Genomic DNA, 12,678 nt, shown 5'->3' with positions numbered 1-12,678 from the left:
TTCTATTCTGTTTCTCCAGTTTATTATTTTCAACCCATAGCCTGAAGTCACCAATCTATTTGTGCCCCGTCCCTTGGGCAATGTATATTCAGGAAGTGTTGCTTTTGGGTAAGCCTTGTTGAGACAATGCCTGGCTGGTTTTGTCTGTTGGTTGTTAGCCTTGAATGCCTGGCCAAGTTGCCCACAGTTGATAGGGTAGAAATGGGAGAAAAAAGGAAATACCAACGATAGACTTCCTCAGACTCAGCTCTTGCAGCTCAGAATAGTGTACCTGAGTGGTAAAGCAAGTTAAAAATGACTGGTATTCTCCACATTACAGTACTACTGGCATATTGCTTTACATACCTCCTGAAAACAAATCTGCATTGCACACCGGATGGACATGAAACCAAGATTTATTAAAATACCCTTAGCATATTCACAATTGAAAGCCATGAATGCAATTCTCTGTAAATTCCAAAAAAATAATTCTATCTCTTAAAACAAATTAACAGAGGTATCAACAGATTAGGATAAATATAATCTATCACAGAGACAGAATTTTTTGAATAGACAATTGACATTTTTCTAATCAATATATATTATGTACAAAAATACACTTGATATGCTGACCAAGTACTGTCAAGTAGGAAAAAAAAAATATATATATATATATAATACACACATATTTTTACTATGTACAAATCAGTGTTGGTTCCTTCACCCTTTCTTTTTAAAAATAAATACTTCATTTGGTTGCAAATGACATTTATAAATTCAACTCACGAGCATTTCTCAGCTTTGACAAAATTAAATATGCAAACAAATCAGAAATACATATTTTTAAAAATGCAAAGGGAAAAATACCTGAATCCAATGAGCTTATTATGCTTAAAAATATCCAAGAGCATGTAAGGTTTCATGTCTTTAAAGGGCGTTCTCCTTTCCCCAACTGTCTTCATTACTGCCTAAAATCCTTTCAGATTGTATCTACAGATTGGTCTAATATTTAAACAGAAAAGCCTATGTTTTACCAGGTTAAATGGCTATTTAGGACATGCTTACACTTTTAAGTACTTTCAAGAGTGCAGCAGTTACTGTTCATCTGAAAATAACCAAAAAGTGTCAACATCCTGATTCAGAACAGGGATAGATGTTGGAATCATGAGTAGTAGTTAAGAATGGAGTGGCAATAAAAATCCTTATGATTCAAAGTGTTTGCCTGCACAGAATTAAGTCAATTTGTCCAGCAGCACAGAAAGTTACTTGAGATTCAAAAATTTGGCCTTCTGCATTATAGCTGGTGACCCGCTCTGATGTACAAATTTATCAAGAGAATGGCCTTAATTAGTTTAAGGTAAAATCTATGAGAAATTGAGAAGGCCTAGAATAACACCCCCCTCCACCCCGCCCAACCTTCTTAAAATAAAGTAAAATAAAAAGAGACGTATTTTCCATCTCTTTTATGGATTTTCCTTTTTGCTTAAGTGATGAGGTGATGCTGACATTAACAAGAGGCAGTCACAGCAGTGTCTCTCACATGGGCTCCTTGGTGACAGCGGGGCTCCCTGTCCAAACGGCTGAGGAATGGAGCACAGGGTGTGAGGGGATGGAGGAGGGGCCAAGGGAGATACTCAGTTGTCTATGATGCAGAGAGGTGAAAAAATCTGGGTCTGGGGGAAACTGTAAAGTAGGAAAAAAATAGCCATGGAATATGAAGGAAAAGGACGCGGAAACAGAAGTACTGAAAGGAGAAAGTGAAACAAAGCTAGAAGTCAAATGACTTTTGAACAGGCATGGAGTAAACAAGGTCTGTGGACAAGCAACCCCATGGATCTGAAATTGCTGGAGCTGTTAAACCAAGCACAGACCAGTTTCACTGGGGTACCTGCTTTCCCAGTACATTGTCTGGCACTGACCAATACAAGATCATGGGCACTCACATTTGCCTAATACAGATGCCTTGAATTTCCACGGAAAAGCTGTCCATGATACAACCAAGGCAAAAATCACCAGCTCCCTAACAATGTAATCTATCAGCAAAACATTGCACTAGCCTCGTTCAAATTTTTCTCCTCCATGCGTCCTTTTTTTCTTGCTCATCCCATTGCTTGCAACCTCACAAGATACCAGTTATATGAAGACATAAAACTGCATGGATCAGGTGCACTTTAGAAAGCAGCATCCAGGGTCCAGGGTGTCACTAAGAAAACTAAACCCTGAAGTACTTGAAATAATTTACATTTCTGCTAGGTCTGATTCATACTAGGATGCTGACTGCCTTCACTTAGGTTCTAGGCATGCAGGCCACTGCTTATTTTCCAGGCCAAAGCACCATCCCCTAAATCAAACTCCAAGGCCACCCTGCTTGCCATGCTAGTCTAAATGAAAACTCAATGAAAGAAAAAGACTATGATAAATCAATGTTTTCTCTAAAGATTCTTAAAAATTATCCAATTTCTAATTTTAAAAGTTTCTGCCTTTTTAGTATTTTAGATTGGTTCTTTAAAGGGAAGTCCTTTTTATTAATGCATACTCTCTTTGAAGATTAGACATCTAGCTGACAGTAGGGTCATATTACTTATGCCTTGGGAAATTATAGAATTGCACAATTATAAAATTAATAATTTTGGAGTAGACCTATCCCTTAGGTAGATCCCCAAAACCTATTTGTGTCATTGCGAGCAAACAGAAGAATTGATACTAGACTTTCCCTCTCACTCACGGATTTGTTTTCAATGGAAATGGAAGCCTGCCAAAGATTATGCAGAACAGTCTTAGTGGGGCTGAGCTACCTTCTTCATGCCTTGTGGCCCAATGTATGAAGAAATAAGATTTTATCTAGAGACAAGTTAGCATGAAGCGAGGAAAAAGAAGGTATTTATAATTCACAAAAACATCTAAAATGTAGAGATTTCAAATGTCCTTTTAGTCCCTTACTGGGAAGAGCAGTATAATTTTTGTATGCTATAAACTCCTTTTTATACATCTCCTATAAAGAAATCTGGAATTCAAAATCCATGCTAAGAGTTCCCAGAGTGTTCATCCCTGAACACTTATCATCCATGTCATGGGGAGGTAGAGAGTAATTTCCCTGAATAGCCAGTGGTCTATGGGACTAACCTTTCATTTGGGAAAGACAGATCTGGAAAGTGAACCCAGTTGAACAGTCAAAAACACATTTGTTTCATGAGAGGAAAGTGGAAGAAAGCCCCTGAAGAGAACAATGAAGGAAAGTAGGTACACGTTTGCCAAGGACGTTAACAAACCATTGCTAATGTGTGCCTGAAATCTGATTTCCTTCTTGATGTACTAAGATAATGCATTGGCAGCTCATACTATACATGGAGAGAAATACTCATATTCATTTAAGACGTTCCCATAGTTTCAAAGACAGAAAGCCCCTCAGTGTCTGCACAGGTAGAATTTAGGAAAATGTTCAGCCTATGTGACAGCTATAGTGTGGTAGAGGTTGTTCAATCCATGCCAAATTCTTTGGACGTGATTTTCTGCCTGAAACTATAGTCTCCTTTGATTTTGCTGGCCCAATGTTATCAAGTTTCACACAAAGCTTGGAAAAATAGCCCACAAGTGTAGTTGGATCAGCCTTTAGAAAGGGAGAGACTAGAGATTCTCAATATATTTAAGAGAAGATTTAAAAACAGAAAATTACATAAGCTTAGAGGGAATGTAGAAAAATAAATTCATGGCTATATCTAACGCCTTCATATAAAAATGGAATAAAAGTCAATCTTCCCCACATCAAGAACTTCAGAGATGTAATATAAAGTCTGGTGTTCACGTGAGCTCTTGACTGAAGAACACCACCCTATCATAGAAGAGAAGGGTAAGAGAGAAAAGGTCTTCTATGCCCCTGGTTATCACCCGAGTAGTTAGGAGAAGGGCTGGGGATAGAGGAGGAAATAAGTTCCGTAAGTTCCACCAGACAGCAGACCTACCGAATGACGCTTAATTTGCTTCCCTAATCTCTCCATTGGTAGAAATTGCATAGTGGCTTAAGAGACAGAGTTGGCCAGTTGCCATTTTAATATCTTCACGTTTCCAAGTTGTTAACTACAGAAGTTTCCCAAATGCTAACTTTATATCACAGTACTGGTTAAGAGTCTTGGAACAAATAAGGATACTGAATTGGCTTCAAATTTGACGTGTTAAAACTCTCTTAAATTCACCACTTCCCAACAAAGCATTGATCTGGAAGTTTGGTAGATTGCCCATTCCTTGGGAAGGGAGATGAAGAATTGTGAAACCAAAATGCAGTGCCTCTAATAAGGTGTCAACAGCGGACGGGTGTGCAGAAATGACACAAAATAGGCTAGTCACAGACAAGCTGTGTAACTGAGCCTGGTTATGCCTGGATTCAATTGCTAATGGAGATATGCATATCATTATGTAAGTCTAAAGAAGAAAGATCTGCTGAGTCGAGTATTTGAAGGTGCTTTTCTTTAAGCCACTTCTATACTAGTAATGGTTTCCAGGCAGCTGGATTCTCTCTATAGCTGGAAAATGGAAATATATCCAACAAGTTATTTGCATTTTGGAAAGGCTAAAAATTATCCACTCTTTTCAAATCCTATCAGCTTGGCCACACAGACTGGTTTCATCTGTGTTGCAGATTTCTTTATGAGGACAAAGTAGCAGACATGAATGAAAGTTCACTTCTTTATTCTCTCCACTCTCTTCTGTTGTAGGGTCCCTAAAGGTAAAATAACTAATACAAAACAAATTTTAAAAAATGGAAGCTTTTTCTTTACTCTCCACCTTTTGGCCATTTTTGTTTTTATTAGAACAGACAGGATAAAAGAAAAATGAAGCTCAAATATAACTGATGCTTCTTGTTAGCAATTTAAAAAGACAATTTAAACTATTTTATAAAATCAGATATTTAATATTTGGATCAGATATGTGGGAGGGGGGAAGGCTATATATTTTTGGACTTCTTCCTTTTTGTCATATGAGGCTCCAAATTGATTTTATCTTTGTTGTTTTTGTGGATGGAGGTGAGTACTACAAAATTGACCAATTTAGTATGTCAGGGAATGAAAAGGTTCCGCCGTCAATGTTACAGCCTGGTTCCTGGAAAAAGAGCCTGCAAGTGTGCATTGCTAATTCCCCTTCACACACTGACTTGGTGCAGTTTGCTCTGCTGTTGTATGCAATGATCTGCATCAATGACACTGGCCAAGGGAGAAGCAGAAATAGAAATGAGGACATATAACTTTCAAGAAAGGAAGAGTATCATTAAAATGAAAATTTCTCTGTTGCAAACAGCATAGAGAAAATGTGCAATCCCAGGCCAATAGGCAAATCTTTGCCCAAAATATACATATTTCTTCTTCTACATCTCACTGTGGCCCTTAGAAAAACCGCACCAATGACTTATCTTATTGGAGGTGTTAATACTACCAACGTATTTTATTCCTTCCTTCAGTTTTTCCAGTTTCTTTACCAGCAGTATCTGAACTTTTCATTTAGGAAACACCATTCTTTATGGTGCTTATGAAAACAGGAGGTGCCTGAAGGAGGCTGAGAAGAGGTTTGCAGCTTCTACTGTCCTTGATAGGGGAGGGGAGGGGAGACTGCATGCCATCTGATACTCAATTCCTCAACCATACTGGCAACTTGTTTTGGCTAGAACATTTAAAAGTGTTAATAGCTCCACTGGGCTTCCTTATTCCACTTCTCAGATTTTCGAAAATCTTTCTCCATAATTCCTGAGTAGTTGCAGTGAGTGTGTAGAAAGACACCATCATCAACATAAGGATTCAAAAGGCAACTGTTGTTGGGCAGTAGGGCCATCGACCTATGACCTCTGGGCCCCCACCGTCATCATAAACATCCACTTCTGCTTGGCCACACTTTTTCTTTTCTTTTTCCCCAATAAGCTGCCACTTCTTGAGGTAAAAACCATACAGCACACCTCCTAACCTGGTGTTTGATACTTCACGGGCCTGATGCTTTTTTTTTTTTTTGAAACAGTCTCACTGTCGCCCAGGCTGGAGTGCAGTGGCGCGATCTCGGCTCATTGCAAGCTCCGCCCCCCAGGTTCACACCATTCTCCTGCCTCAGCCTCCTGAGTAGCTGGGGCTACAGGCTCCCGCCACCACGCCAGGCTAATTTTTTGTATTTTTAGTAGAGACGGGGTTTCCCCATGTTAGCCAGGATGGTCTCGATCTCCTGACCTCATGATCCACCTGCCTCGGCCTCCCAAAGTGCTGGGATTACAGGCGTGAGCCACCGTGCCTCGCCTGGGCCTGATGCTTTTTACCTAATATGTCTGTAGTGTAATTTATGATATACTTTGTGTAATTTATGTAACTTATGATATTGTGTGCTCTGATGCTTATTGTCAATTGCTCATGCAAGAATCTGAACTACTGTCAAACGGTGTCCTCAGATTTAATGAATTTTGTCTAGGAGGAGACAAAGTTGTTTGTAAGTTAAGGGTTCTTAGAGTTACTACTAAGTCAGGTGTGAGTGTCTGGTTAGATGCAGCAGAGCAACATTGCTTACTCTCCTTTCCAGTTCAGGGAGGGCTATGCTTAGAACAGCCACTTAAAGCCTGCTGGCTGGATGTGCTCAAGCTGCCAAATGGCATCCTGATAACCTCCTCTCCAAGAAAAGTTCAGATCCTCCTGCTGCACTGAACACAAGCTCAACATTATTTTAGAGGGATCATTTTCAAGGCCTCCAGATTATTTTAGATGAAATTCCTTGAACAAATTGTCATTGACCTTTACTGAGCATCAATTTGAGTTAAAAAAGAAGGCTGTGTCAGCATCATGGTACATTGGTGGGCTTGGGAGGGGGCATCCCAGATATATGACGCAGGGTTCAGAATAGGTGAGAATAATGAAGATTCTGCCATGGTGTCTTACAACACTAACATCATACATCGACTAGTGTGACAAAACCACTAGGTTTCCCCAACCGAGGCAGGCAAACCTTGCTTTGTAGAAATAGGTATTTTACTGCAAAGTTTTAGTCTGTTCACTAGGATGAAATCCAAAGTGGGCTGCATTTGTCTAACTCTCAAATTAAGTGTTTTCACTCATTACTCTTCAGCACTGGTTCCTGAAGGGTTACGTGGCCACAGTGGCAGCCCTTCTTACCTTCACTGATTTCTCGTGAGCATCCTGCTTAGAGACCCAAATGGACTGCAGTGACTCCACCTCAAACCTCCCGCTGCTCTCACCATCAAGCCTATGAGGATTTAGACTTCTGCTGGCCCCACAGAACTCAAAAGAGCTGATTTCTATGGCATGGGTAAAACTGGCACTTTTCTTGTGCATGGTAACACTAGAAGGAGCATATGATGGTTATAAGTGGAATTAGTTTTTAATTGATCCGTTCTTTTGGTTGTCTTCAGAGTTAAGTGAAAATGAAGAGAAACTATGTAAGAAAGCAGCATAAAAAGCTTCTTGCTCACAAGCAACTTCAAGCCTTTTTAGTCATGCATGTCCCTTCTCAGCTTTTCTATTTTGCTTGTCTCATTCCTTCATTTTGAATTTTAAAAATCCAACCATGTTACCATATTCCTTTCAGTTGCACCAGTAGAAAAGGCAGTTAGCACCTGCATGAATATGGCTTCTGTGACTTGATTTGATCCTGACCGCAGTCTTCATTCCCGAAGCTGACATTAGATTAGGATATGGTGCTGCTTTCATTACTGGATCTATTATAGAAGCATTCCTGAGGGGCTGCTGGCTGGCAGGCATATCCTGGGAAGATGCTCAGGCACCTGGCAAGTCCAAGGGTTCTGGAAAGATGCTGGGGCAAGGGGCAGGCCACATGTGGTGGCTGGATCAGGAAGGAATTTAAGATTCCTGCTCAGCTCTGGACTGTCCTCCACCAACTGGAGAAAGCTCGGCCTCTTCAAGGCCTAAAAATGAGTCTTTGATCATATTCTCAATTCATCTCCAGTCCTCTTTCTTCACCCCTCAGAAGATAAATTCCGAGAGGTGGCTTAAAGACAAAAGTGTCAGAGAGGTCAAAGGTGGTTTCCTTATGTGACTTAAGAGCCAGGGTCAGAAAGAGCTGCCTATGAACAATATTCCACTTGGAAGTTTTCTATTAATGTAATTACTTTCTTTTCATTTTGATGTAAGGAACCTTTTTTCTGCCCTTCAGTTTTTTGACATTAAAGAGTCCTGCTTCACCCTACTTCACATGCCTATCAGCCAAGGTCATGAGCGGGGGCTGTGAGTTGCATTTGCTCTCCTGTCTGGAAACTGCCTCCTGGGGATGGGGGTGTATGTGTGGGGGGGGTCCAGCTGCACAGTCACAGCACATTACGTAGAACTCGACTGCATGTCAACACAACATTGCCCATTCATGAACGGTCCAAAATGTAAAAGGTGCTCCGCTGCTGGGTCTCTTGTCCAAGCAGGTTCTCTGACCTCAAGGCTGTGCTTGCTCAGGTATTAGTTTCTCCTGGGAGTTGGGGTGCAGAATCTCTGCTGGCCCGGAAAACCACAAAGGACTGATGTAAAAACAAGAATGGGCCTCACTTAACAACTGATGTCAACTTCTTGCATGGTAACTAGTTCTCCAGGATGAAGTTTATGGCTATTTGTCTCCCTCTCTCCACCCAGTTATGATTCTGTTTTTTCTCCTTTTCAGTACGTAAACCATAACAACAAAAAGTCATTTTTCTAGTCTGGAAAATATGTGTTCTTGGACCTCTTCAAGAATAGCTTTGGTGAGCTGCAACATTATTGAGAGAAAGATGCTGTGGATTTTGCTGCAACAGAATCAAAACTAAGACCAATAATCAAAACAGCAGTGTGTAACGACGAAGACTTGAACTCTCCCGAGGCAACCGTCCTCAATGATCCTTTCTCTCTTCTGTGACAATGTGACATGTATCAAGCTTTGGTTATAAAGCTGGAAATCTCAGCTTTTAAAAAAATTTGGGAAACATTTTGTTATTTCTTCTGGTCTTAGAACAAAGAGGACTTTGGGCTTCGACAAGAAACAGTCATCAAATATTTCTGCAATGTTCCCTTAAACAGTTTTCCATTGTTCCTGTGGCTTAATGAGGGACTTCTTAAAGAAGGCATGGGGCACTCTCTGCAGATGACCTCAGAAAGAGATGAGCAAAACAAACATTTAGTGACACATCTTTCAAGAACGTCTTGCAACCCTGTGGTCACAAAGAGTATGCGTGCAAGGTCCTCCATCTCCAGTGCCATCATTTCCATGTGTCTTCATCTTAGTTAGTGGTCACACTGGCTTCCTTCTGACGCAGTCTTTCTTTCTGTTAAGGAAAAAAAAATGAATGTATCATTTCTTTCATCTTTCTCAAGTTTTCATACATTTCTCAAATTTTGGTCTAGAATGCTGAGCTTCCAGAATTGTGCCAAATGGCCTAGAAATGAAAGTACCTCTACTGCTTTCCCTAAGCTCTTAGTTATCTGCCCCTCCCTATCTACCACCCTTACTCCCCAGAAAACAAACAACAAATCAATAACCAGCCAATCTACCAACTACATCCACCTAAAACATGGGCCTTTACCATGCCAGGGTGGTCTTTTCTGTTCTCTTCTTTTGTGACAAAGACCCTAACTTTGTCGTGTTACTCAAGGACCCCTTCCGTCCCTACCTTTGGCCCATTGATGGAATTAGAGAATGCTCAAGAAGATATGAAAAAAAAAAATTACTGTTTCCAATGATCAACTTGGCAGAACTCAACAAAAGCCATGCAAAATGGGAGATGACCAGATTCAGTCTCTGCAGAATGGCAGAGGTTCCCGATTTGCCATGGATGTTATGCTCTTCATTCTCTCAGCTTCCTCCTCAGGGATTGCCTTCTAAAGGGAAGGACATGGACATCTGCTGGGAAGATGTAAAAATAAACAGGAGCACACTACACAGAAACACAGACCCTCATGGTATCTGTGACACTAGGGAAGTAAATATACGAGTACGGTAAGGATGGTGTGCTTGCTCTGGGAGGAGGACAAATAGAAGGCTAAAATGGAAAAGAGAGAAGTATATTCTTTTGGAATGAGCAGATGCAGAGAGAAGCCTTTGAGAATGGATCCTTAGCTGCTTATGAGCTATGAGATATGATGTTGCACTGAATTACTAAATTGGCCTAGACATAAAATTAAGTTGATGATTTTTCGATACCCATCCTATATTTGGACCCCATCCCTAACTTGTGAAATTGAATCAGGAATCAGTTTACAAGCTCTTCTCTAATTTCCACCCACCCACCCACCCACCCACAGAGACAATAAAATAAGCAGCCCCCACAAGCCCAGGTTCACAATTGGGAGCTTGCTCACAGGGGAGGTCGTAAACCCAGTTTCCCTTTTGTCTACCTGGCTGACCCCATTCTCTCTGCCTTGGGGGAACAGGCTTGGCTGTAAAAGTCTGGACAGAGGCCCAAATAAAAGGTCTGGAGGAAGAGGGAGAGGCTCATGAAGGAGGAAGATAAAAATCAGGGTTCAGCCAGCTGCCACTGAAAATCATACAAACGAATGTCATAAATACACCATCAAACAGGCACAGAGGACATGCCCAGTCAGGTAGGGGCATGTGCTTAACCATGGCTTCACCCGACCAAGCCGTATAGCCCGGACTTCGCCATTTCTCATTCATCAACCTCATGCAACGTTCATTTAGCTGCTCATGGGGTTGCTGGGAGAAACATTATGGTCAGTCAACAGAAATAATCTCACTTTACAACTTAGATTTCACTTAGATTTTCAAAGGATTTGAAGCATTCAGCAAAAAGGTATTAATATAATAATCTAAAAGGATAAAGTAAGTAGTTGTGGGACATCAGGGCCCAGAGAGGGCAGAGTTTGAAAAATCCGAGAGAGGAGGGTGATACTTCCACTTCCCACTCATTGCCATTCCCCATTGCAGAGTCAACCACAGCAGCTGAAATGCACAGCAACAAGAAAAACAACTAATATTTATCGAGCTCTTATTATGTGTTAGGCATTTTACATGTCTTTTCTCAGTTTTCTCAAAATAACCCCAAAGGAAAAGTAATATGTTCTTTTCATGGAAGAGAAAGAAACAAAGTAACTTCACTAAGGTTTTACAACTATTTAAGTGGCAGAGCTGTGATCTGAACCCAGCCATTTCATTCTCAACATCCTGGGATCCTAACCATGTAGCTATTCTGACTATTGTGTGTAACACCTAGGTGGAGATTCATTGTGATCTCTATTGAAAACTGGACTTTGGAGGACAACGCAATCTCAAATCTAGGAAGACTGGGGAGACTGCTGGTTTCCAGAACAGGGAGAGATGTCAGGAGACCCAGAATCTGGTCCTGGTTTTTGTTATCCACTTGCCAAGTGACCCTGGGTAGGCTGTATCTTTCTGCACTTCAAATTTCCCAACTATCAAAATAGGAGAATCCCTGCCTCTTTCTTTAATGGGGAAAAGGAACTGAAGAGAATGAATATATTTAAACATTTTGAGAAAAAGATACTTTGAGATAAGGGTGACTGTATTGCGGGTAGGGTGTAGAAGGATGTGAAATGGCAAGTGACTAAATTTGGTTTATCAGAAATGACCTATGTTGAGTTTACAGGAAAAACATATAAAGCTATGTTTTGTACCTCCACCCACACATACTTTTTTTTTTTTTTTTTTTTTAACCATATGCTACTCTGGGATGGGAACTGGGAATCTGGATACTACGTTTCATCTCTGAGCTTTAGCCCTTCCTGGGTGCACCTCAATTTTCATGACAATCGTTAGGTTATGTTGAAAAATATATCTCACCAGGCTAGCAGTGGGATTGATTTTCTTTGTCTCCACTTTCTTCTCTGAGGTCAACTTGCTGACTGATTCCTGAGCCATTTTCAATCTGAAATAGAAATAGGGAAAAGACAGGGGAAAGAGGGAAAAGAAAGGAAGAGGGAAAAGGAAAGAAGAAAAGAGTTAAGGCAGGTTAAACATAAACCCAAATGCTTTTGAATTAATCCATCAGCAATTTGAAAATACTGCCGGGCGCGGTGGCTCAAGCCTGTAATCCCAGCACTTTGGGAGGCCGAGGCAGGCGGATCACGAGGTCAGGAGATCGAGACCATCCTGGCTAACACGGTGAAACCCCGTCTCTACTAAAAATACAAAAAATTAGCTGGGCGTGGTGGCGGGCGCCTGTAATCCCAGCTACTCGGGAGGCTGGGGCAGGAGAATGGCGTGAACCCGAGAGGTGGAGCTTGCAGTGAGCCGAGATCGCGCCAGTGCACTCCAGCCTGGGGGACAGAGAAAGACTCCGTCTCAAAAAAAAAAAAAAAAAAAAAAAAAAAAAGAAAATACTGAAATGTTTTTTCAGTGCTTTTTGTTATTAAATTCAAACCCTAATTAGGTGTGAAGGCTTCTCTGCTTTATCAAAAGTTAATTTTCTTCACGAGTTGAAGCCTGTTTTTGTGAACAATGTGGTAGTTTCTGATGGATGGAATACTATGTGCACAGAGCATTATTTACTTCATTGTTATCTGGCTTGTGATCCACTTAACAGATAATGAGATGATTTTGAAGAATGAAGTTCTGAGGAAATATGAAACTACAAATATTAAAATTCACCAATTCACATCAATTAAGATGTGATAACCTACAGAATGGGAAAAAAGATAACCTATGGAATGGGAAAAAAATACATAAATATATATATATTTTTCATTCTGTAGGTTATCTTTTTTCCCATTC

General features: G+C 40.6%; 1 protein-coding gene across 6 annotated transcripts in view; it reads right to left on the bottom strand.

The window, feature by feature from the left end:
* Positions 1–377: 377 nt before the first annotated feature.
* Positions 378–12,678, bottom strand: part of FMN1 (formin 1) — a 434,114-nt gene continuing 421,813 nt past the window's right edge. For 4 of the 6 annotated variants that reach the window (XM_058428057.1, XM_058428060.1, XM_032174663.3 and 1 more), the window contains 2 exons: positions 11,749–11,833; positions 413–9,256 (listed from right to left, as the gene is read on the bottom strand). In XM_058428057.1, the coding sequence (XP_058284040.1) occupies positions 9,212–9,256; positions 11,749–11,833 (130 nt within the window). In that variant the 3' untranslated portion in view covers positions 413–9,211. Of the gene's footprint in view, positions 9,257–11,748; positions 11,834–12,678 lie in introns of all 6 variants that reach the window. The other 2 variants (XM_058428056.1, XM_032174664.3) reach the window with 1 other exon arrangement.

Source organism: Hylobates moloch, unplaced genomic scaffold, assembly GCF_009828535.3.
Source record: "Hylobates moloch isolate HMO894 unplaced genomic scaffold, HMol_V3 SCAFFOLD_14, whole genome shotgun sequence".
In the NCBI taxonomy this organism is placed as follows: domain Eukaryota; kingdom Metazoa; phylum Chordata; class Mammalia; order Primates; family Hylobatidae; genus Hylobates; species Hylobates moloch.
The sequence above is the reverse complement of the archived record's forward strand: the minus strand, read 5'-3'. Positions and strand labels throughout refer to the sequence as shown.